The 25,233-nt window shown below is 39.5% G+C and overlaps 1 protein-coding gene across 1 annotated transcript in view; it reads left to right on the forward strand.

Moving 5' to 3' along the window:
• Rab8b (RAB8B, member RAS oncogene family) overlaps positions 1-25,233 on the forward strand; it is a 72,891-nt gene that overhangs the window by 42,832 nt on the left and 4,826 nt on the right. The window contains exons 2-7 of the mRNA XM_004855686.4: positions 8,312-8,372; positions 14,263-14,323; positions 19,262-19,339; positions 20,271-20,360; positions 21,987-22,052; positions 24,952-25,002. Of these exons, the coding sequence (XP_004855743.1) occupies positions 8,312-8,372; positions 14,263-14,323; positions 19,262-19,339; positions 20,271-20,360; positions 21,987-22,052; positions 24,952-25,002 (407 nt within the window). The remainder of the gene's footprint in view (positions 1-8,311; positions 8,373-14,262; positions 14,324-19,261; positions 19,340-20,270; positions 20,361-21,986; positions 22,053-24,951; positions 25,003-25,233) is intronic.

Consider the following 25,233-nt stretch of genomic DNA (forward strand, 5'->3'; position numbering starts at 1 on the left):
CTAAAGATAGCCACTCTGAAATTTCATTATTCTCCATGTTTAGAAATATACACACAAAAGCAGAAGCAAAATGTTGTCAGTTTCAGAACTGGTGAGACTCATCTGTTCTGTGTCTTCTTTGTTAATAATAAAAATCTTGAGTAGGGAAGTGAATGAAGCATTTCTTTAAAATAGATTTCAATATTTGGGAAAGGTTTTTTTCCCTGTTTTTGGAATATCTCTGAAATGTAAATAGACAAAACACATAACTCATATTCAGATAGCTTGGGATCACAGATGTTTCCAAATAGACTTTTGAGACAAAGTACTATTCCCCCTTTTAATTGTAAAAGCACAGCATTAAATTTCTTCTTCTTAAAGTGGGTCAAAGAAGATAAGTAACCTGTGTAAAAAAAATGTAAAAAATGTGCATCATTGTGAGTAAACTTAGTCTTGAAATCTTACATTGCTGTCCTTCACTGGAAGGCTGAATGACCCGGAAATCTGAATTTTTTTCTTGGTTCTCACAACTGCAGCCAAATTGGATTTTTTTTTTTTTTTTTTTTTTTTTTTTTTTGTGGTATGGGGGATCGAACTGGGACCTTGGGCTTGTGAGGCAGGCAACGGCACCACTGAGCTAAATCTCCGGCTCCCAAATAGGATTTTTAAAAGAATTTAAGTGGGAACCAGGTGAAGGAAACGTCAGTTGAAGATACCCTGATTGCCTGGGCCGGGCAGCAGACTTTCCTCAATTACCCAAGCGAGTCCCCAAGATAGAAGAGAGAGCTCTGTGCTGTCCTGAGCTGCAGCACCCAAGGCAAACAGGAGACGTCACAGCTCAGGCAAGAGGTCTAGAGAGCTGGCCGAGAGGAAGTTCCCAAGGCCGGGAAAAGTACTCTTTCCCACAGTCTGGCAGTGGTATCCTTTCACCCTCTCACAAACCCCAGGGCAACCTCCCTATTCTCTTGGTGGGGAAGAAAGGCTATGTTATTCACATATTTGACGTTAGTGTAAGTTTCGTCAATCTGTTCCTTCTCTGTGATTCAATTTGTGGATTGGAAGGTGGCCCAGTAATGCACTTCAGGCTCTTTTCCCTGTGAGGTCTGTTAACTGTAGCCCGAATCAGGTTCAAACTTCCCTTCTCTCTGTTCTGCTGGCCCATCCCTTCCTTCCAGCTGCCTCCAGATGTACCACTGGTTTCTGAGAATTTCCTCAAGGAAGTACTCTTGGCTAAGCGCTCACCCTATATTCATCACTGGTGCCTCATGGCTGGGTATCATGTCAGTTCTTGTGCCTCTTTGTTCCCCTTGACAACACAGAGACCTCAAGGGCCACTTTGCCTTCAGAGGTGCAGGGCAGAGTCCCCTTCCTAGGTTCCCAAGGGCAAGAGGTGCCATCTTCTTCCTTATCTATTTGAATGGAAAATCAGAACTCCTTTGTTCCACCAACCCCCACAAGTGCTACTCCCAGCACAGTGATGCACTGAGTCACCCAGTCCACCACACAGGCCCCTTTTATACTGAACAAGATTGGTGGTTCCTGCTTTTCCCTGACTAAATCTTCTAAAGTGTCTTCCATTGCTAAGATTTGGTTTGATTTTTCTACTGCCATTAATGAATTTGTGCCTCCATATGCCAACTTTCCTGATAACTAATACTTAAAAAAAAAAAAAACTTTGAAGTATAACTCATATAAAATACTCCCACTTCCAAGTACCCACCACTGGATTGTAGAAGTAATAAATTATAGACAGAATCAAAGTCCTCTGTGAATCCCTCTTTTTCCTTTTCTCTTCAGAGGTAATAGTTGGCTTTAATTTGTTGGTAATCATTCTCATGAATATTTTATGTTTTAGCTACACATAGATGTATATACAAATGATACAGGCTTTGGCTTTGGCATTTTTTATAGTTTTCATAGTGGTTTGGGTCTGTGTATTTCTGCAACTTGTTCTTTTCATTTAACATTATGCTTATTTTAGATTCAGCCATGTTGGTGTGTATGGGTCTTATTCACTTTCTGCAAGTATTTGTTTCCCTGTATACCAAGGTACTGTCCTACTGATGGACATTTCAGTTGTTGTCTGTGTTTTCCCATTATCTTTAAAGAGCAGGCTTCCCCAGCGAGATGTGGACATCCTTGTACGTGTCTCTTTGGAAAGGTGTGATCTTTTTTTTTGTTTTTGGTACCAGGGAGCGAACTCGGTCCTTGCGCTGGCGAAACCACTGAGCTAAATCCCTGGCCCTGAAAGGTGTGATCTTTAAATGCCAAAACTTGTTCTTAACTTGTTTTGTTTTGGTCTTTGTGAACATTGGTAAATTGCTGCCTCTCTCTAGGTCTCAGTTTTCTTCACTACAAAGGCAAGACTGTACTAAATCATCTCTAAGGTACTTCCCAGGTCTGTAATCCTCTTTCATAGTTGCTTTCCTACTTCTTTATAATTAATAACATGTATCAATTGTGAGCAACCATTTAACATAAGAATCAATTCAGAAAAAAATAAAAATCTATTAGAATGAATGTGTTTGTGTATTTAAATCCAAATGAAAATGGCTTTAAGTCCTTTAGGAATGTTTTCTTACAATTTAGATTTTTTTTATTGAGTAGATAAATATTAATGAGGGAACTGGGATTACTTTAAAGTGATCAGAAGAAAGATAATGTTGAGCAACACAGAAGCAGCTCTGGAGTGTTGTCTTCTGACTTAGATGTTGGGTTGTGCTGCCTGCTGGGTTGGCCGCTGCTGGGGTCATGGATTGCTTATGAGTCAGGATGACTCAAGGCTGCCATTCTGAACATGAATTACTGTGCTGTGTGCTGCCAGAAAATGATGCTCTTTAAAAGGCGAGTGAAATATGAAGGAGTTTTTGACCCTAAATGTAATGCCCTTGAGGAGCTGTGTTTTTGAGATTCTGTAGTACTTTTTAAAAAAAAGTCTCTCCTGTGACTGCCTGGACAAGCGGTGGCTCTTGCTGTGTCCTTCTTTCCAGCCTCGGCTCATTGGAGGCTGGGAGATGAGCCAGGTGGGCCTGAGGCAGCAGCCCAGAGATGGCATGGCAGCTACTTGGGCTGCTTATCATCCTTTTTCTTCCTTCTTACTTTCTGGTTCTTTTTTGTTTGTTTGTTTGTTTTGTTTGGTACCGGGGATCAAACTCGGGTCCTTGCGCTTGCGCAGCAGGCGGCGAAACTGCTGAGCTAAATCCCCGGGCCTATTTTCTGGTTCTTGATTGAGCAACAGATGCAGTTACCTCTGGAGAAGTTACTACAGGTTATCAGTGAGTGTAATAATATTCATGACAGAGTAGAAGTAACAGCTGTTAGGATTTGTCCACTTCATATAGCCGTGGATGTAAAATTTTGTCAATTAGATTTGAGTACTGTTGTAAAGGATATTATGATTGGTGCCAGCATCCTTTCCACTCTCACTGCTCTTTTTTAGCTGCCCTGTGGATTGGGGGCCCTGGCTCCAAGGATAGGCCTTGATTAATCTGAATTTAGAAGCGGTAACTCCTCGTAGCAGTGATTGGTTCAGGAATTTGGTCTTAGCCCACCAGAACACAACATTACCATGTTTATAATCTGGAAATAAGACACAAAGGAAAAGTCCTTGGAGGCTTTGGGGAAACACATTCTCACTTTTAAGAGAGAAGCACAGGAAGATGACCCCTTTTCTTCTTGGTATTGCTGTTGTGGTCAGGAACTTCTCTCAGAAGATAAAATTGATACTCCCAGGAGATAGAGCCAAGGAGGCACAGAGAAATGAGCCAGAACTGCTAGATTGAGCCCTGAACCCCTAGCTCTCCACTGGGCGTGTTACAGGAGTCAACAAGTTACCTTAAGCTAGTTTGATTTAGGGTTTCTGTTTTTTGCAGCTGAAAGCATCCTAGTTAATATAATTTTGTGGTGAATTATTCTTTTAACCCCTGAGTAGCCTCCAAGCATTACCTTTTCTTTGAATTTTACAGTCAATATTAATCTACTCCATAGTTTTATTGATAGCATCATTGACTGATTATAGTGTAAACATCTTCATTTCCTCATTGGAATAAGATTTCTCCACATCTTAACTATTGTTGTTTTAAAACTGAACTTCTAAGGTTGTTTTAGCATCTTCACACTTAGTAGTATTTAACTTTTACTTAAATATGTGACGACTTTACCTTTAATTTCATGTCTACTGTAAATACGTTTCTGTGAACAACTTACCTGGCAGAGAGGATGGGGCTTTGCTTGATTTGAGAGCAGTTAGAGAGCAATATGTGAACAAAACCCAGTAACACAGGATCACGTCACTGTGCAAAAGCCAGGCCTGTAGGCAGGGATGGACATGGCAGAGTGGAAAGCCAAGGGGAGAAAGCACAGGACTGTCGTGGCATGGCATCCTTTGAGAAGTCTGCGGAGTGACGAGGGAACAAGGAAAAAGAAGTCTGGAAGAAGGCCTAAGGCCTGCGCTGAAGGAGCTCTGAGGAGGCAGTGTCTGAACAGCACATCCGAGGAAAAGGGGCTGCCAGGCTGCTGGAGGCCTTCTTCACTGTCCTGTCCACATGGACTGTTGGGAGTTACTCTGGCAGAGGCACACGGAGAGTTAGATGAGGAGAGAGGTTGGCACAAGTTCCCAATAATCACGCATGAAATGGCAAGAGCTGTATCGTGACAGAATCTTAGCTTTATATGGAATTTCAGAGTTCCCAAAACTGCTCGAACCCATATTCTAACTAATTGGATCCTCCCAACCCTTTCTAGGGTTGAGGATACAGACGGATAGAACAGTTACAAGACCTGTCCAGAAGTTGGTAAACCTGCAGTTTGGGTCTTTTGACTTCCCAATTCAGTGCTTTCCAATAATCTTAATATTTTCCATTTTTAGTGAAATTCTTCTTTTTTTTCTAAAAATGTTACCTGTTTTAAGCCCCTTGTTGCTTATTTCTATATTTGCTAATTTCACAGTGTTCTACAGCACTTGTCTACCAACTGGCTCTTAGCTACAGCATAAACAAAACTAAATGCCTCAATTAACAACTTATAAACATTGAAAACCGCTGAATAATGAAAAGATGGATAAGTGTCTCCATCATTTATAACTTCCTCAAATAAGAGAAAGATAATACTTCTAGCAAATAGAAAACAAAAAAGACTAATACAAAGTTCTGAAATGTTCAAATGAATGGAGAGTAAGTGAGGCTTGAAGGGAACCTCAGAGTGGCTTTGTTGAGGGAAGATGCTAAAGTTGCCCTTTTTCCTGTACAGCAAAAGCAACTTGGCAAAAACTGGAATTACCATCTTATTAAGCCAGTCAGGAACATGTTAATTTAAACAGGCATTTTGTTTAAAATGTGAATAATTTTTTTTTGGTACCGGGGATCGAACTCTGGAGCTTGTGCTTTCGAGGCAGGGGGTGGAACCACTGAACTAAATCCCCAGCCATAGAATGTGAATAATTATTAATGATGAAATGTTGGAGATTTGCCCTCTAAGTTAGCCATGTATTCAGTAGACATTCTGGAAGTCATGAATTTGTTTTCTCTTTTATTGTGATTTTGTTAAAAAGAAAACTTTTAGACAAATTTAATGAAATTTAATTGAACAAAGACAATTCATGAATTCAGTGAGACTCAGACTGCACACAGCTGAGTAACATTTAACAGAAAAAGGGAAGTGACGTACAGAAAGTGAAATGAAGTACAGAGGCAGTGCACCTGGTTAAAAGTTGGCAGTTAGGGCCGGGGATTTAGCTCAGTGGTTTCATCGCCTGCCTCTCAAGCACAAGGTCCTGAGTTCTATCCCTGGTACAAAAAAAACAAACAAAAACTTGGCATTTACTTTATTTGAACCTGGTTTGACTAAAGCTTGGCTGCTGTGCTTGAGACCCAGTCATTTTTGTAAAGGCGAATTCCTAAGTTCAGTTCTCTGTTTAGTACTGTTAGGTTGCAGTTCCTTGTGCCAGAACTGGGGTGCATGAGTAAGAAGGCTTTCTCAGGCCAAATTTTATTTGCTTTAACATGATAAAAAAAACACATCATAAAATTTGCCATCTTAACCATTTTTAAGTGTACCCTTCAGTGGTGAGTACATTTACATTTTTGTGCAACTGATCTGCAGAACTTGCAAATCGGAAACTCTGGACCCATTAAACAGCTGCTCCCTTTCCCCTCCTTCCATCCCCTGGTTACTACCATTCTCCTTTCTATTTCTGTGGATTTGGAAAGCCATGAAATTTTATTTATTTATTTATTTATTTTGTACCAGGGATTGAACTCGGGACCTTGTGCTTGTGAGGCAGGCAGCACAACCATTGAGCTAAATCCCTGGCCCTATGAGTTTTTTTTAAGTTAATCTCAAGAAACACGAGTGCCTACCAGATATTAAGCATTGTCCGATGCTGGACCTGGACCAAAAGGAGAGAAAGTCTAGAGGAGGGTCTCTAGATGGTCTTTGTTCCATTGAATTTGTAGGTATATGAAAAGACAAATCACAATAAAATCCAGCATCTATTAAGTCTTAAGTGAGCAATGGCAACGATAAATTCTGTGGGATGCTAGCAATATATTTATGCTGTGGTGCTAAGTTTTGCTTCCACCACTCAGACCCTGCCATACTGAGGAAGGTACCGTAGAGAGATGTAGGAGCCATATGTCCTGGGAATATTGGGCACCAGATTGTATTTGTTAACAACCCATGATGATTACTGAGAGGAAAGAATGATTAAGAGGCTATTTTGCTAGATTAGCTTGGGTGTGATTTTTGTCTATTTTGAGATTCACAAGAGTTACCTTAAAAAGGCTTCCTTAGGCTAAAGAACCAGAGAAGAAGGGGAAAATCCAACTGGTTTAACCCTGTGCGTTATTCAATAAAGCTGAAGCCGGAAAGCGGCCTGTTTTGGGTGCCTTCAGTATCTGAAGAAACAGAGCTGTTGAAGGCCCCTTCCACCCCAAATAACTGCAGTTAATGACAATTTAGAGGATGCATAATTCACATGCTTTCTCAAAATACCTTGGAAACTCCTTTAAGGAGTTCTGTATAGAAGCAAAAGAGTAGACAAAGCTAAAAGCTGTGTAGCCAAATGATGAAGATTTAGCAGACTGCAACCCAGTTGCCTTTACCAACTAATCTCCCAGAAAGCTTCTTCCCAATGTATATAGAATGTGCTGATAGTTGTCAAGGGCTTTGTGGTTCTTTGTAATACAGTGGACCCTCAAGTTACAACTGGCCTGACATATGAACAACTTGGTTTAATTAGGTTAATGGGAGATTCATCTGCTTCTTGTTATCTATAGTGTATACTCTGGTAAACATCCAGATTCCAGCTGTATTGATTTACAACCAACTTGAGTTACAACCAGCCCTCAGGAACCAATTGAGTTTGTGTCACGGTCCACAATATGTTGAAATCCCTAATTTGGTGGGTTTGTGTTTGTTTGTTTTGTACTGGGGATCAAACTCAGGACCTTATACTTGCAAGGCAGGCGCTGGAACCACTGAGCTAAATCCTGGCCCCTTAATTTTGTTTTGAGTTGCCTCAGAGAGGTGAAATAGGTGAGGGAGGGTTGAACTTTTGAAGCATCAGAGCCCCATATAACTTTCACATGGCACCTGGCACACTCTGGTGAGCATTTCTTAACTTTGGGGAGCTTTTAACCCTTGACCAGTTAGGTCAGCATCTCAGAATTTGGGGAAGGAAGCAGCCCTAGTCATGAAGTGTTTTGTTTTGTTTTGCTTTGTTTTTTAAACTCTCCAAGTAATTCTGAAATACAGCCAGGACTAAAAACCATTATAGCTATTTCAGTTCTAGGTAGTAATCTATGGAAACATTTATTTAAATGTACATAAAACACCCCCTAAGTGTATAAAATAAAATGCAAGGTTTTCCCTCCTTAGCCTTCAAATAAGTAGCCCCCCACGTTAGTTGCAGGTTCCAAGAAACAAATGAACAAATATGGAGAAAGACATTTGAAATCAGTCCCGTGGCTTTCTTTAGAGAAGGATGGAGAGAGAGGGTAGGAAGCATTGTTTATATGTATTTCAGGAAGTAGAAAATATGGCATGTTCTCAATCTATCTAAATTATGTAACTTTGCAGGATGTGGTCCATTTGTGTCAAAATAATGAGGCAAAGAATACGTTGCATTTAACATGAGTGGGAATTCTTTGCAGAGCAATTAGCATTCCTTTCTCCAGCCTGTATTCAGAGGAAACATACCATTCACACCCCTCTCTGTTCACATTTTCCAGTGCGTTGGAGAGCTTTTTCTCAATAGAAATCTTTGTCCTCTTCCTAATAAGACTTGGATTAGATTTGAAGAAACTTAGCATATCCTTCTTTGTTTTTCTGGCAGGAATTGATTTTAAAATCAGAACGATAGAACTAGATGGAAAGAAAATTAAGCTTCAGATATGGTAAGTAAAAAAAAAACACACACACTGTTTTTGCTTTAATCAGAAATTGAAAGTGGGAGTTAAAATGTGAATTATGATAAGTCAGAGGCTAAAACATCTTTTCTTTACCAGAACCAAGGGGAAATGAGTAAGTACTGAGCTTCCTTCAAAGGTATCTCCAGCAAGACTGGGGAGGTGAAATGGTTCCACTAACTCTTGGGGCCACAGGGTTCTGGGAACTTGTTCTTCCCAAGCTCTAATTTTTTACAGGAGGACACTAAATTTTAAAATGTGTAAATTAATTCTTCACTGCAGTTTTTGTAGCTGTAAAATCAGATAAGACAAAATGGTCAAGTTGTGGGCCAGGGATTTAGCTCAGTGGTGCCACCACTTGCCTTACAAGCTGAAGGTCCCGAGTTTGATCCCTGGTACCAAAAGAACAAACAATCAAGCAAAAAAAAAAAAAAAAAATGGTCAAGTGGTATAAACCCCAAGCAGAAAGTGTAGATCTGGGTTATAGCCCCAGTGCCCTAAATTGAGGACTTTGGGCCAATAGTTTCTCTTCTATATTAGTCAGCTTTCCATCTCTGTAATTAAAGCCCTAAGATAAGTGACTTATAAAGAGGAAAGGCTTAATTTGGCTCACAGTTTTGGAGGTTCCAGTTCAAGCTCTGGTGGCTCCATTGGTTTGGGTCTCTGATGGTTGCCAGATGGCAATGGTTGGGTGCACATGGTAGAGCAAATGCCTCACCTTATGGACTCAAGAGCAGGAGAGAGACAGAAAGGGGTGGTGTCCCACAGTCCCCTTGAAGGGCTTGTTCCAAGTGCTATAAGGACTTCCCACTAGCTCTGCCCTCAAAGGTTTCATCACCTCCCAGTATTGCTACCCTAGGGGCCAAGCTTTTAACAGATGGACCTTCAGGAACACATATCCAAATGATAGCACTTTCTCAGGATCAGCTTTCTTCACTTGTAATAAATTGGTTGGACTGGTGACGCTGGAGTTCCCCTCTAGCTCTGATAGTTTATAATTTATTTGCATGTTTCTTCTCATTAAATAGAAAAACTAGGACTATTTGAGTACTTAGGGATAAAATAAGTCTTGCCTTCTCTTAATTTAAGCTACTCTGTATTTAAAAAAAGAAAAAATGAAGAAGAAGCCAGACCCCATGGTGCACATCTCCAATCCTAGTACTCAGGAAGCCGAGGAGAAGGATGTTGGATTTGGGGCGAGATTGGGCTACATAGTGAGATCCTGTCTCAAAAAACAAAACAAAATAAATGTTGTCTCTTATACAACACAGCACTTCTGACCTCAGCCATGTGGGGTTTTTTTCTCGAATACCAAGCAGTTTTCCAAATGGGTGTTCTGTACTGACTTCCTCCCTAGAAATAGTATAGTTCCCACAGGTTAAGCACTTAATCACTCAGTCTTCCCTCTACTACTGATGCCAGTTGCAAGCAGTAAGTGTTTACCTCTACTCCTGACTGACTATCCCACAACCCTCTCCCGGGGTGTGATCACAGAACTCAGAGAAACACATTTGCCCATTTATTATAGGCTAGGAGAACAGCCAGATGGAAGAGATGTGCAAGGCAAGCTCTGTGGGAAGGGTTTTGGAGCATCTGTGCCCTCTCTGGGCATGCAGCATGCTCCTAGCACCTCCACTGTTCTGATATCTCAAACCCTGAACTCTGTCTTCTGGGTTTTTATGGAGACTTTACTACGTAGGCACGATTGACTGTATCACTGGCGGTTGGTAGTCAGCTCAACTCTTGAGTCCTGCATCACTCTCTTAGGATTGGTTGGTGGCACTTAAGATGCCTGCACTCTAATCACAGGGTTGTGTTCTTGACAAACAGCCCCCATTCTGAAGTCATCTAGGAGTCCCAGCACCAGCATCTCATTAGCATACAAAAAGATACATCACTTCAGAGAGTCCAGGAGCTTTAGGAGCTGTGTGCCAGGCAGCTGTGTCAGAGGCCAAATACATATTTCTTCTTGTATCACACTATCATAGCTCCTGTAAGTAAAGTAGCATAGACTGGGTGTCTTAAACAATTGAAATAGGATTAAAAAATATAGTTAATGTTTAAATTAAAAATTAGTACATAAAAGAAACATTGCCATTCATCCCCTTCAAAATATTCCCCCATGTTTCAAGCACACTTCGCCATCATTCTTGCCACTTTCTAAAGCAGTTCTGAAAGTCTTCTTTCATGGATGTCTTTTCATGGCTGCTGTGACATCTTGAATTGATTCAAAACATTTATAGCAGTTTATGTCAAATAAAAACATTACAGTGTGTCCTCATCTACCTTATTCACCAGATCTGGCATTGTGCAACTGCTCCCAAATCAACATGACAATGCAAGGTAAACATTTTGAATCAGTCCAGGACATGGCAGCTAGGACAGCACAACCAAAGACACTTACAAAAGAAGACTCCAGACTGCTTCAGAAAGTGGCAAGAACGATGGGATAAGTGTGTTTGAAGCAAGGGAAGTACTTTGAGGGGGAGTAATGGCAATATGTCTTTTACTATAATAAATTTTTTGAAAAAATTAAACATTCATTGTATATTTTGATCACTCCTCATATTTCTCACGTTCTAGAGTCTGAGAGGTCCAAGATCAAGGTACCAGCTGATCCAGAGTCTAACAGAGAGGGCCTCCTTCCTGGCTTGCAGATGCCTCTTCACATGGCCCAGACAGAGATCATCTCTCTGGTGTCTCTGCTCTTAAGAACACCAGTTCAGTTCATGAGGGCTCCACTCTCCTGAAACCATGACCAAAATTCCCCCTCAAATACCATCCCATTGAGGATTAGGCTTCCAGATAGGAACTTTGGAGGAACACGAACATTAGATCTATGGCATATCTCCCATCTCTCATGTTGGAATGTGCAAGGCAATGATTACCTTATACAACTCTGGCTGGCAGATAGGTAAATAATTTGTCAAAATACAATGAATAAATGTGATACTTTCAGACTGACAAGTTGAGTATTTTTTACTTGAACCCAGAAGCTCTTTTTAGTATTTTTTTAAACCTCCTAGAAATAAGTTTAATTTCTTTCAGTGTGATGCCTAGCGTGGAGCATTAGAGAGCTGGAGCCTTGAGAAAGGTTTTTGATGATGTTGCTGATCTAATATGTAATGACAGTAGTAAACAAAACTTAGAAATTTAGAGTGCCACAAACTAAGAAGGGGGCAGGGCTACATAGTAAAGTACAGGTTGAATATCCCTTACCCAAAATGCTTGGGATCAGAAGTCTTTTAGAGCTCAGATTTTGGAATATTTACATATATAATGAAATATCTTGGGGATGGGACCCATGTCTGAACACAAAATTAATTTATTTCCTACACCTTACACACTGTGAGGTAATTTCATACAGTATTTCAAATATAAAGCAAAGCTTTATGGTGTGGAATTTTCCACTTGTGGGATCATGTTGGTACACAAAAAGTACCAAGATTTTGGAGCATTCCAGATTTCTGATCCTCAGCCTATATGTTTATCAGCTTTTTCTGTAGGTTCTTTTTCTTCTTTGAATCTCAAAACTGGGAAAGAATTAGAATGTTATATTAAGGTCTTCCACCCTTCTGTCATTAAGTAGGAAACAAAGAGTAGTTACATTCATCAAAGGCAGATGTCTGGGTTAATGGTAGTGCTGGGACAGTCACTCAAATCTCCTGGGACATAATATCAATGCTGTATATTAGCCTGACCTAGTGGTTCCAAGTATACTTCATTGGAAGCGTCACACAGGCTGCCCTTTTCTTGTGGTATTTAGTGTGAAGCCTAATATTTTAAAGGCATAAAACAATTTTTATAAGAGGGAAGCAAGGAGAATTTCTGATTCTGTGCTACATAGTTCTGATCATAGCAATAGGAATTCTTCTGGGAGCCTGTGAGTAATCAGCTAATTAGAACTTGGTCCAGCATAGCTGCAGTGGTTGGGGTGTGGTTTGTCCCCCAAGGGTCCATGTGTTGGAAGCTTGGTCCTCTGTGAGGCAGTGGGAGATGGTGTGGAATCTGTAAGAGGTGCATCTGAGTGGGAGGACCTTAGGTCACTGAGGATGCTACCCTTTGAAGGGAATACTGATCTCCCAGAGTGAGTTCTCATAAGAGCCAGTTGTTATGAAAGCATGAGCCTGAGTTGCTCCCTCTGGCTTCCTGTCTTGAGATGGGCCCTTTCTTCCATTCATGTTCCTACTACTGTCATCTGCCACAGTGTGATGTAGCCAACGGGTTCCTCACTCAAAGTGAACTGATGCCATTGCCATGCTCTTGAGCTTCCAAAACTGTGAGCTAAGTAAACCTCTTTTTCTTTATAAAGTGATGTGCCTTGGATATTTCACTATGGTAACACACAATGTGCTAATCCAGTAGCCAGAACATCATGGCCATGTCTGTCCTCTCAGCAGACCACTGAGTCCTCACAGCCCACATTTAGTGTGGTACAGTTTCTTCTTCATCCTCACCACAAAGCTGGTTCTGAATCAGTCAAGAAAATACGGTTACCCTGCTCAAGAGGTGCTTGGCTTCTCTTTTCCCCATGAAAACATAATTGCTTTATGCTGTGCATAAATCAAGGGCCCCAAACATTTGATCCCGATCCGTGAGAGAATAGGGAACTAAGGCTAGACATGACCTTTGGTTAAACAGCTGAGCCCCAGGATGCGAATCTCACTCGGGGTCAGACCTGTTCAGTGGCAGAGACGGGAGCCTGTTTCCTCTTTTGCAGGATGAGGATAATGGTAATACCACCCCACGCCCGCCCCCCCCCCCACATGCACACATGCACACATGCACACATATGCGCCGGGCTGGGATTGCATTGTGTGAGCACATTGTGAAAATATTTTGTAAGTAAACATAAATGTTAAAGAATTTATTGTTTTTAATTTACTATGTTTCCCTTGGACTCTAATCCCTTGTTAGGATTTAGTGTGTATTAGATTTCTAACATATTTCCACAGGTGCCTCTTTCTCCCTTGTGGTTAAATTGTAGGTAGTGAATTAGTTCTGGCTCTAAGTAGCAAAATTGAGAGTATTGATTCCCCCAAATCTCCAGGAAATTTGACTTTTTTTTATAGGATTGCTGCTACAAGTATAATTAAAAACTTTCGATTTATGCATATGTACTTGTTTATTTTTGCAGTGCTGGGGATTGAACCCAGGGCCCTTGTGCATACTGGGCAATTGCTCTATCACTGAGCTACACCCACAGCGTGTCAGAATATATTTTAACAATATGTTATTATCTAAAAACCAAGAATATATGGAAGCTTATGTAATGTCAAGGTGCTCATTCATGGTTAAAAGTCTTTGGAAACATTGTCAAGAATGATGCCTTGAGTTGCAGGCTTCTGTGTATTCTTGGCCTCTACTACTGAAAATGTTCTGGAGATCTATTTTATTTTGCTCTGCTGAGCAGAATGTACATAGTACTAAGTCCAGTTCAAGTATTTGCTTTGTGAAGAAATGATACATTCAATCAAGAAAGCAAAATGCCTTAATCATTAAGCATTTATATAAAGGATTATTGCCACCTCTGGGAGTCTAAAGAACTTGGAGCTATTCTCTCTTCCCTCCCACATGTGTTTGACTAATACGACATGCTAGTCCCTAACAGGACCTGTATGTTTTCCTGTTGCTGCTTTTATCATCAAGGTCCAAATTTTTCATCCAAGTCATGGTGAGCTCTGACAGGCTCCTGTGGCCACTGCCGCCTCCAGCTTGCAGATGCGCAGTGGGCTCCCTTTATTTTTGTGCTCCCTTCTCCCCTGCAACCACCGTGCTGTGAGCAAACCCAGATTCCCTCACCTCTAGCTTGGGACCTCTGCTCAGTGATGCTGATGATAACCCTTCAAACCATTCTCTCCTTTGTTTCAAATTTTAGGGACACAGCAGGTCAGGAAAGATTCCGAACAATCACAACCGCTTACTATAGAGGAGCCATGGTGAGTGTGTTTTAGGGTTTTATAACTCTTCAGGTGAAAGTAAAATATGAATATGCATTTGCCCAGATTAGAGCATTCAAGCTGAACTCTAGTACAGGGCGGGGGGGATACATTTTTTAAATGGGAAAACAAAACATTTTAAAGGTTTTTTGATGTTTTGTGTTTAGTAACTACATTTTGTCGTTGATCTTATAACCAGGCAGTTAGCTTGTAGGTTTTCTAGAACTTCACATCCTGAGGTGTTTGTGTACTTTTGTGAGTTTTTGCCTTCTATGAATTACTTGTGACAATCTTAGCAGACCACAAGCCTTGTGTCTAAGGGTTCATTTCTTATACTCAGCCCCACTGCCATCATCCCTTATCTCACCACCCCCACAGCATTCCCTGTTCGTGGTTCACCTTTCTGGAGTCTCCTCTATGAACATTTTGCCAGCAGTTGAATGATCTTGACTCTCTGAGGCTTAGAATCTGGCAAATCTGAACTGCTGGTCATTCTTTGCTACATCTTGGCCTTATTCTCTTTATCATACCTTCATCACTTGGTCATTGGTCATTTTACATCTTGATGCTTCATCTATTCGATACATTTTTATTGCTTGTTGGCTCTGGCAAGTCCTATGTGGTGTTGGGAGCACAGTGGAAAACAAGGCAGGTTGCAAGCAGAGATGTGCTGAACCACGCTTTTGATGGCAGGCCCAGACTAGGGCTTTATCTCTGGCATTTAGGCCTAAGCTAGAGGTATAGCTCAGTGGTAGAGCATGTGCTTAGCATGCATGAGGCCCTGGGCTTCATCTTCAGCACTAAAAAATCTAAATTAATTAGGCCCAAGCCAAGCCCAAGTTGGAGCCTTCAATTATGATGAAACCCAATATGCTCAGAGATCCTTTGAAGGTTGAACAGTTGGACTCAGAGTCCAACCTGATCTGTTTCAGCAATCCACCTGCCATCATACTCAGCTTATTGCTTAAAAGGCTGTAGTACCCCCAGAAGTGTTTTGGGGATGACAAAGTGATGGCTGTCCCTTGCCTCTAGGAAGATATGAGCTGAATCCACAGATTTCGCCATGATCCTGTTGCCCTCCCTTCCTTCTCCACTGCTGCTTGCCCACTATTTTTTGAATATCATTAACTCATTTCTGCAGAAAAACTCTAGCATACCACTAACCATGTTATATGTATGTGTTCTCCACACTCTACCCTATGATACTTTCAAGATTATGAAGTTAGCATTTTTATAAAGATAGTTGTAGCTACTCTCTATTTTGCTTAGATTGGAACCAGAGGGAAGAGACTTACTGTGTGTGCCATGAAGAAACGTATTAGTTGTTTCCTCCATGAAGGATTTTAGGAAAAAGAGAACATCTTAATGGGATGGTTTGGAGTAGTTTACAGGGAATTCTGATTAGAAGCACCTTAGACACAAGGTTTTCTAGGAACCAGTCTTTTACATTTTGGGAAAGGTGTGTCCATGTTATTTGCATACTTGTTTTCACTAGAGAGCTGATAGGAACACTCAGAATGTGGGAGCAAATGTTGCGCTTGGATATCCAGCTCTAGTTCATTGTCTGAGGAAAGAGGCCATTAAAATGTGTTAATTTAGGTCTGGGGATTTAGCCCAGTGGTTCTGCTGCCTGCCTCGCAAGCACAAGGTCCTGATCCCCGAGTTTGATTCCTGGTACCAAAAAAAAAAAGTGTTAATTTAGACTTGAAGGTTATGTCTTTTCATTAATCTTCTGCCTAATCTTTCCTCACATGACTTCAAATAATTAAAAAAGTATTGCTATTCTAGGTAGTATTATCTTTTGCATTTTGAAGGTAGAGATTTTTGTCTCTTGTTTTGCCTGAAAGGGTAGATGCTCAATAAATAGTTGCTGACAGAGTGAATCAATGGAAAATTTCAGACATAGAAACAATCTTAGAAAAATCTCCAGGAAATCCTGCTGTGTAGAAATCCTGGATCTCCCAGATCATGTGCTCCAGGGAGGTGAGGGGCCATCATGTTTTCATTGGGGTGTACCATTTTCAGCCAGAGTTGCTTGTGGCAGGTTTAGTTTTGCTCATTCAGGTGTGCAGGATGTTCACAAGCATTGTGCTGGACCCACCACCATGGCAGAATTCTCTGCTGTTTCAGACACTTCAACAACTTCACAGGACTAGCAATAATTCTGGTGGACAATCAGGCTTCGGGGTAAAAAGGACAATATCATTACATCATCAAGATTTCTCACTGACCGACACCATCTTCTTAATTCTTAGGAAGTTGTTCTTGTAGGTCTATACTAATAGATATGTAAAATTTTAATTGATATGCTTAATTTGTATTTTCAGCTGATTCATATTAATGTCATTTAGCTTACAAAACACTATTGAAACCAAAGATATAAATTAATATAGCTACCATTTATTGACTTGAAGCTAAATCTTGGGTTCTAGGTTAAGTCACTTATAAATAATAGCTTAGTAGATTCTCAAAACAATCCCATGTGGAAGATGTATTGTCCTCATTGTTCTCTAAGAGCAAGGAGAATAAAATATCTCCAGGATCACCGTGTTGATACAAGGTAGAACCTAAGCCAGAAGCTTCTCACTTCAGAGCCTGTGGTCTTCACACCACACTCTGTTCACACTTTCTGTCCTAACCAAGCAAAGGGAAACTTTGTAACCATAGCATATAAATGATCAGGGTTATTCATAAAGTCCAAAGGGTGGTAGAGCTATTAGAATTTGGTTAATTTTAATATTATAGCCAGGCATCTTATATCAGGAATTATTTAGAATCTACTTGGATTTTTTTATTGTGGTAAAATATATATGCAGAAAATTTACCTGTCATTTTAAGCGTACAATTTTCCACTTTGATTTTTTTAAACAAAATTATTTTCATTGAGATAATTATAAAATCTCTTATACAGTGTGTAGCCAAAGTGAAGCATTTGAGGCAAGAAGGAAGGATAAGCATATTGCTTGTCATTTAAACAATAATATATATATATGTTTTATTTTTATTTATTTATTTATTTATTTTTGAGACAGGGTCTCACTTTGTAGTTCAGGCTGGCCTTGAACTCATTGGTAGCCCAGGCTGGCCTCAAACTCGCAGTGATCCTCCTGCCTCAAACAATAATATTTTTTTCTGGTTGCAAATAAAAATGGATATACATAGTATAGAAAACTTTGAATATCCTAAGAAATCATCCACAATCCTACTACTCTGACAGATACTTTTTGTTAATGTTTTATTTCCTGGATTCTTTTGTCTATGTGTACATGATTTGTATTTATTTACATTGATATTTACTTCCAAAGTTGGAAGCCACACCTTGAAGGACTTTGCCTACCAGGCTAAGGAATTTTAACTTAATTCTGAATGCACAGGAGAGATACTATACTAAGGAATTTGGAGCTATGGAAGGGTCGAAGGTGCCCTTGTGGAAGGAGGAGTAGAGGGGTGAAGAATGAAGGCAGGGAGACAGTTGGAGACTCTGACAGTAATCCAGGTAAAGGCTAATTGATGAGAATCTGAATAAGCCTTTGTATGGGAGGTGAGGGGGCAGAGTCTGGAAACACTGAGTGATTGGGTCTGGAGAACTTGACGGGCTGTGAATGAGATAACCTCCAGGTGTTTGTGTAGGCTGGCCGGCTGAGTTTTACCTTTCACTGAATGGTAATCAGGAAGAGCAGATGACTCAGGAAGGACCTAAGACAATGTCATATTTTACTTAGCAGTGTTTATGGTGACTACAAGAGCCACGCAGCAGCTGAGATCCAGACAGTGGTTCCTAGAGACACCTGGTCCCTGTCTACCTTCCTCCCTCAATTTGTGCCTGTCCCCTGTCAGATCTCTGCAGTCTCGCCAAGCTTCTTTCACAGGGTCCCATGGGCTCTGGGCTTCCATGTCAGTGAGATGTTTATAACGTTTCCTCTCTTTGTCAGGCGCTGTGGCAAACCTAACAACTCCTCTGCCCAGCTTAAGTCTGCTCAATCCTCAGGCCCTGGCTGTAATATTATCTCAGGGAAACCTTCTCTGATCACTCCAGTCTCTCAGCCAGATTAAATTACATCCCTAACATCAGAGCTCAGAACTCCCCATGCTTTTTCATAGCAGTTGTCAAAGTTATAATTAATTGTATTAATTAATTGGTTCATTGTCTTTTTCTTTGCTAGCATCCACAAGAGGAAGGGATTTCGACTATCTTGTTCACTGCTAGTAGCATCTAGTATTGTATTAGGCATATAGTAAGTACTCATTAAATAGTTGTTGAATGGATGGACAGATGAATAGATCTAGCATGTAGTACCAAAGTGTGGCCTAAGGATATAGATTCTGGACTGGCTATACCCAAGTGTTAATTTAACATTTGGAAGTTGAACCTTTTAGAAATACCAGACATGGGAGCTTCAAAAATATGACTACAATATTTTTTAATTAAACTCATATAACAAATATTTTAAGTGCCTGTGATTCACCTAGATAAATGGTGACATTTTGATCAACCTATAAAAAAAATAATTTTAAAGCAGTACGGTCTCAATCTTAGTAGAGCAGTAAAAGGCACAATTTCTACTTAGAATAAACAAAGGGACAATAGAAGTGATTACCTCTCCTCTCACTCTTACCTCTGTTTTAATTTTAACTTGCCTTCAGCTACAGTTGGTGCTGATTGTTATCCTGTGAGGTCAGGTATCGGCTTTACCACAATCTCTGATTCACTGAAGGTTAACTGTGAAGATGTTAACAGATTTTTTATTTATTTATGTAGTGAGACAATGGAAGAATTTATTTTTGTTTTTCTCTACTTTCCAAATTTATTATGAGTCCCTTTTTAAGGGACCAAAAAGGACAAAGAAAAGGTTTCTGGAAGGAAGGAACACATTGACGTTATTTACTATAATTATAAATGTGTAAAGGACTATATAAGACTTTTGTTTCTTCTTATAGGGGATTATGCTGGTGTATGACATCACAAATGAAAAATCCTTCGACAATATTAAGAACTGGATAAGAAACATTGAAGAGGTATGGATGGAAGAAAGCAGTGATTCTGGAAGAGACCCTGCCATGCATTTGTAGAAGGCTCTTTCTGTCTGTCAGAGGCCTCCATCTCTGGGAAGAGAAGGAGGGCCAGGCTGAGCCCCCTCTCCCTCCCTGAAGGGCCAGGTCTCTGTTCCTGCCACCCTGACCACTGTGCGGTATGGACAGAGGAGCTGTTTTACAGAATTGTAAATTTAGGCTAGATCTTGACAATAATTTAATCCAAGTCCCCTTTTTACACACGAGGAAACTCAGATCAGAAAGAAGTGACATGCCAGTGTTTGTACAGCCTTTAAAAAGGAGATCTAGAATTAAAACACTGGACTCCCAGGCTCTATCTATTCCACAAAAATATATCTTTGGCAACTTTTTTTCCTTCTAACATTTTCTCCATGTTAAATATTTAAAATTTGGCTTAATTCCAGAAAAATTGATGTTAAGGTTTTGTAAATATCTGATAGTTCAGAAAGAAATTTGACTACGAAATAACTTTTTACATATTATAATGGCCCACATACATTTAATTTTTAAACTGTTTAGAATCCAGAATACTTTTTCCACTGGGTCACTCAGTGCTAAGTTTTTCTCTGTGTTTGACCCAAATATTTGGAGGTTTTGCTATTAGATAACTATAAGCTTTATTTGTCTTATTTCACGTTCAAAAGCAAAACAAAAGAATGACTGTGAGCTCTTGGGATAGAAGTGTGTATAGGCTCTGTGAAATGTCTAAGGTGTTACATTTTCCCACTTCCCATCTTTAAACTTTTCTCTGAATCAGACCTTGTGTTGAATGAAAGATTATTTGTTTTATATTAAGGTATTTACTTGATGTGTTTCTGACAGGTTAGGATTTTCCTGCTGAATAACCGTGGTCTTTTTCAGGCTGTTTTTATAGCATACTATTTTCTCCTTGCAGCATGCTTCTTCAGATGTTGAAAGAATGATCCTGGGTAACAAATGTGATATGAATGACAAAAGACAAGTGTCAAAAGAAAGAGGGGAGAAGGTAAATTTAAACTGAATGGATAAAGGTTGCAGTCAACTAACATTAAACATTCGTTTTCTTAGTATTATTTGTTGATTTACATTTTAAAAATCTATGTTTTAATCCTTTAAAATTTGATACTAACAGCAAAGAGATGAAATTCATACTTGAATAATGTGCATTAGTATTCTGAATCCAACTCTATATACTGTGTGGTCATGACTCACTCCTAAAGAATTTGCTAATGTTTTCTGGGAGTTACAAATTAGTCCTTTAAGATTCCTGCAGGTTAGAGGTCAAGTTCTTTCTTCCAGATCTATGTGAAAAGCCCAGTTTGGGATTTAAAATAATTCCTTCTCTTTGAAAAAAACAAATAATGGGATAGGTGAAGTTCAACAGTAATCATTTTCTCATTCATATTTTTTCTAAGGATACTTTACTATGCATCAGATTTAAGTCATTATGGATAAGCTCTTAATTGATCAGACTATGGATGTATCATTTATAGGTTTTTCTCTGTTTTGTGTCCTATAAACAAAAAGTTTACATTTTTGTACATATTTACTTCTATGGCATTTTTTAAGTGGACTTAGAGGTTTCACTTTTTAAGTTTTGGAATTTTCTTTGGTCTTTTTTTCAGTGATACTTGCAAAATGCGTTTTTTTTTGATGGTGGGGGTGGTACTGGGGATCAAACTCTGGGACCTTGTGCTTGCGAGGCAGGTGCTGGAAACACTGAGCTAAATCCCCGGCCCACAAAGTGCATTTTTCAATATCTAACCACAAACTTTTTCCCTTAAAGACATTCACTTAATTTTAGTGTTGTAAATGAACTGGGGAGGTTAGATAGTAATATGGAAGAGTTTACAATATGAAATTAATAGTTAATAGAAATCTAAGCATTGAGTACTTCAGTGTTCTTGTTCTGTAAGGGACTCATTCAAATTAAAAGTCAGCATGGTAATTGTAGGAGAATTGTATTTTTTTTTTTGGAGACAGGGTCTCGATGTGTAGTTAAAGCTGGCCTTGAACTCACTGTGTAGCCCAGGCTGGCCTTCAATTTAGGGCAATCCTCCTGCCTCAGCCTCCCAGGTGTTGGGATTATGGGTGTGTGCCAAGAATTGCACTTTTTTTTTTTGGTACCGGGGATTGAATTTCGGACGGTGAAACCACTGAGCTAAATTCCCGGCCCCAAGAATTGTACTTTTGAAGCAGATAAAAGGGGCAAATGAATCTCAAGTTAATGGTAAGGGTAGGAATCCATCTCATAGATGTTCTTATATACATAGAGAGAGAACTAAAAAAATAATAGAGCAAAGAAAAATATTGAAATTTTGTTTACAATGAAATTTGTGCTACTTTTACAGTTTTTTTGTTTTGTTTTGTTTTTTGGGGCGGTACCAGGGGTTGAACTCAGGACCTTGTGCTTGCAAGGCAGGCACTGGAACCACTGAGCTAAATCCCTGGCCCCTCTTTTACACTTAAATTATGTAACTCCAGTTGCAATAGAAGAAAGCAAAGAAATTTGAGAACCATAGTAGTTGTAATATAGATAGCCTACTTTGGGGACTTTGAAAAAACTAAAAAACAAAAAGCTTTACATGTTAAGCTACTTTCACTGAATTTACTGCCTGTGTTTGCCTTTCAGTTAGCAATTGACTATGGGATTAAATTCTTGGAGACAAGTGCAAAATCCAGTACAAATGTAGAAGAGGTAAGGAAGTATTTGGTGACCTGTTAGATAGTGGGACCAGTGGTTCTCAAAGCCTTGGTATTTTCTGACATAGAGAAAGCCTTTTTTGGTTATTGGTTGGTTGGTGATGATTGATTGATTGATTGATGCTGAGGACAGGGCCTCGAGCTTGATAGGCAAGTGATCTACCACTGAGCTAAATCCCCAGCCCCGGGAAAGCGTTTTGCTGACCTACTTCCATTCTGTGTACTTTTGTACCTCTGACTTGTATGTGGACTCTGGTTGCTGAACTTCAAGCATCCAGCCTCCATATGGTCAATATTAGATTGCTTAATTAAGAGTCACTGAACAGAGCCTAGAAGTTCAGTTTAAATTCAGTGTAGTCCTTTCTTTGGGAAGCTGGAAATCCTAGACTAGAAAGCCAAGCAGTGTCCTCTACTCATTTGTCATCATTCATGTCACCCTATAGTAGCCAGTAGCAGACAAGTTAAATTACTTCCATGTCTGTACTCTCTCAAAAGAGAATCAGACTGTTAACTTATTGAACAGATTCCCTTTGTGTATACATTTGAAGTAAATTAAGCACAATACATTGTAACACTGTGGCATTTAGTAGAAATAAGAAAGTGTTTTATCAAGGAGTAACTTTCATAAATTTTCATTAAGCTAGATGTTAAAGAATACCAGATCATTTGTAAAGTCTTTTAAGGTTTTTTCACCAAGGGCAGAATTGTTGAAGATAATTTCTTTGTTTAAGAACCATTTTTAAACTGATCATAAAATAATACATTTAATGTATATAATATATGTAATTTGCTTACTAATGCTGATGGTCTCCTAAACATTGATTTTTTTTTTTTTAGGCTGCTATTATAACATAATGGCTAAAACTGAAGACTGAAGTGACTTTACTAGTCAGAGACACTAATCAGAACTTTTTCTTTGTTTTAAATAACTAACACTCATCTTTTCAGGTTGGGTGCTGGGAAACAGGAAATCTCTGTTGATTTATTTACATAAGCGTAGTTAAGCAGAAAAATACTTCCTTCTGCTTGCAGAAAAAGATTTCCCTCCATTATAAAGGGCAGCTTGAATAGTGGAGATGAGAAAAGTATCACTCCACAAGGAGAATTCATTACCAAGGCTTTGTGAAGCAGGCTTGGTCTCTGAGAGTACCTGCATCCTAATGGTGGCTACCGCTTAGAGGGAGCGCTGAGTTTGGAAGTATGAAGCTGGAAGTTGCCTGAGCTGCTTATTCCAAAGAGGTGTTGTAGAGAAGTTAGCAATTTTCCCAGAGCTTTGGTGTCATTAACCTCATAAAAGCTGAAATAGGCTTACTTAGAAATATACAGGTGACCAGTGTGATGGTGAGACACGACAGTGAGTAATACTAGTAGTTACATTGTTTCTGTGTAATTGGGTTGGAAATGATCCTTTGCCTGTACAGTTTTTGGGGATCAGGAGTGCTTGGGAACAATAAGGCTGACGTAAAGGTGGGTTTAACATGGAGCCAGTGGAAAAAACTTTTAAGAGTTCTTGGCTCTGTAGAAAAAAGTAAAGTGATGATAGGTTTTAAAAATATTTGGTTTGAGTCAAGAAAGACTATAGATAAAGTGTCACTCAGATTTCTCACATTTGCCCTGCTTACATTTGAACTAAATGGAAACCTGCTAGGGAAGGAATTTAGCTGTGTTTCAGGAATTGTCAAGAGTTTGGATTGTGAAGACACAGATAATACCTGCTCAGTTATGACCTCAGTAGAGGTCAGACGTAAAAGGTAGAGATTTTTGTTGATTTTTTTTTTTTGGTACCTGGCATTGAACTCGGGTCCTTGCACTTGCAAGGCAGGCAGTGGAACCACTGAGCTAAATCCCCGGCCCTAATTTTTGTGAAGATAGATTTTAGAGTTGCACTTATTCATTCATTAAACAGCTAGTAACATCTCCTAGAGCAGGCACTAGGCCCTCCTCTGGGGAGTGAGAATGGCTTAGACAGAGTCTTTACCCTGTTCTCAGTGTCCCAAGGAAGGAGTTGTGAAGGGGACCAAGAGTTGGAGGGCTGAGAGTTAGGGGACAAAAAAAAGAATTAAGATGTGTTATGGACATGTACCAACTCAGCATGATAAATATAATCATTACGTACTGCAAACATGTACTAATAAAAATAAGAGAAAAGGGCCGGGGCTTTAGCTCAGTGGTTCCACTGCCTGCCTCAAAACCGCAAGGTCCTGAGTTCGATCTCTGGTACCAAAAGAGAAAAACTTAGGGAAGATTGATATTTTTCAAAATGATAGCAGGGCCAGGGATTTAGCTCAGTGATTTCGCCGCCTGCTGTGCAAGCACGAGGACCCAAGTTTGATCCCTGGTACCAAAAAAAAAAAAGAGAGACAGAGTCTTTCTGTCCCACTTATCTTATTCAGACTACTTAGGCTGGGTAGCGCTCTGGGCCCTTAATCCTAGTGCCCTGAGGCCTATCCCTACCACTAATCAATCACACTCTCTAGATGTAGCCACCTCCAAACTAGCCCCACCTCATTCCCATGAGGCTTTGGGGGGACATCTAAACACAAAATGATAGCAAACATTATAACCAACGTATACCAGTATATTGTTATAGAATGTAATATGCATATTAAAATGTTTAAAGAAAAAAAATAATATGAATCAGATTAGGAACTTGTGCCAGGTCTTACATGCAGAGAATATTTGATGAATAAATGAAGGGCAGCTTGATAATATTGGAAAATGTTTGTTATATAATTGAAAAAGAAGCTACACTGTTCGTGAACATACTTTGATTTCGTTTATGTTCTTTTCTCGTTAAAAACTCTAAAGTAATATATTTATGATGAAATAACGAAAATTGCTGTTTCTATTTTGAAATATAAATATACAATAATAATTTTTTGTTTTACCTTTAGGCATTTTTTACACTTGCACGAGATATAATGACAAAACTCAACAGAAAGATGGTTTGTGTCTCTTAAATTTTTATATTATTTGACCTTTGATACAAAGGATAAGCATGAATATAACATATTTATACTGTACTCTTTCTTGTGACTCAGATACTGATCGGGTTGATCTTTGATTCTTATTTCTGTTTCTTTAGGATTCCACTTGAGAACTGTAGCTGTTTAGCTCTTTCATCTGACCTTCAAGTGGTCTTTAATTGAATTTTTATCAGAATAATGAAAACAGTG

Source organism: Heterocephalus glaber, unplaced genomic scaffold, assembly GCF_053883595.1.
Source record: "Heterocephalus glaber isolate CG9 unplaced genomic scaffold, H.glaber_assembly_v1.0 deba00001689, whole genome shotgun sequence".
In the NCBI taxonomy this organism is placed as follows: domain Eukaryota; kingdom Metazoa; phylum Chordata; class Mammalia; order Rodentia; family Bathyergidae; genus Heterocephalus; species Heterocephalus glaber.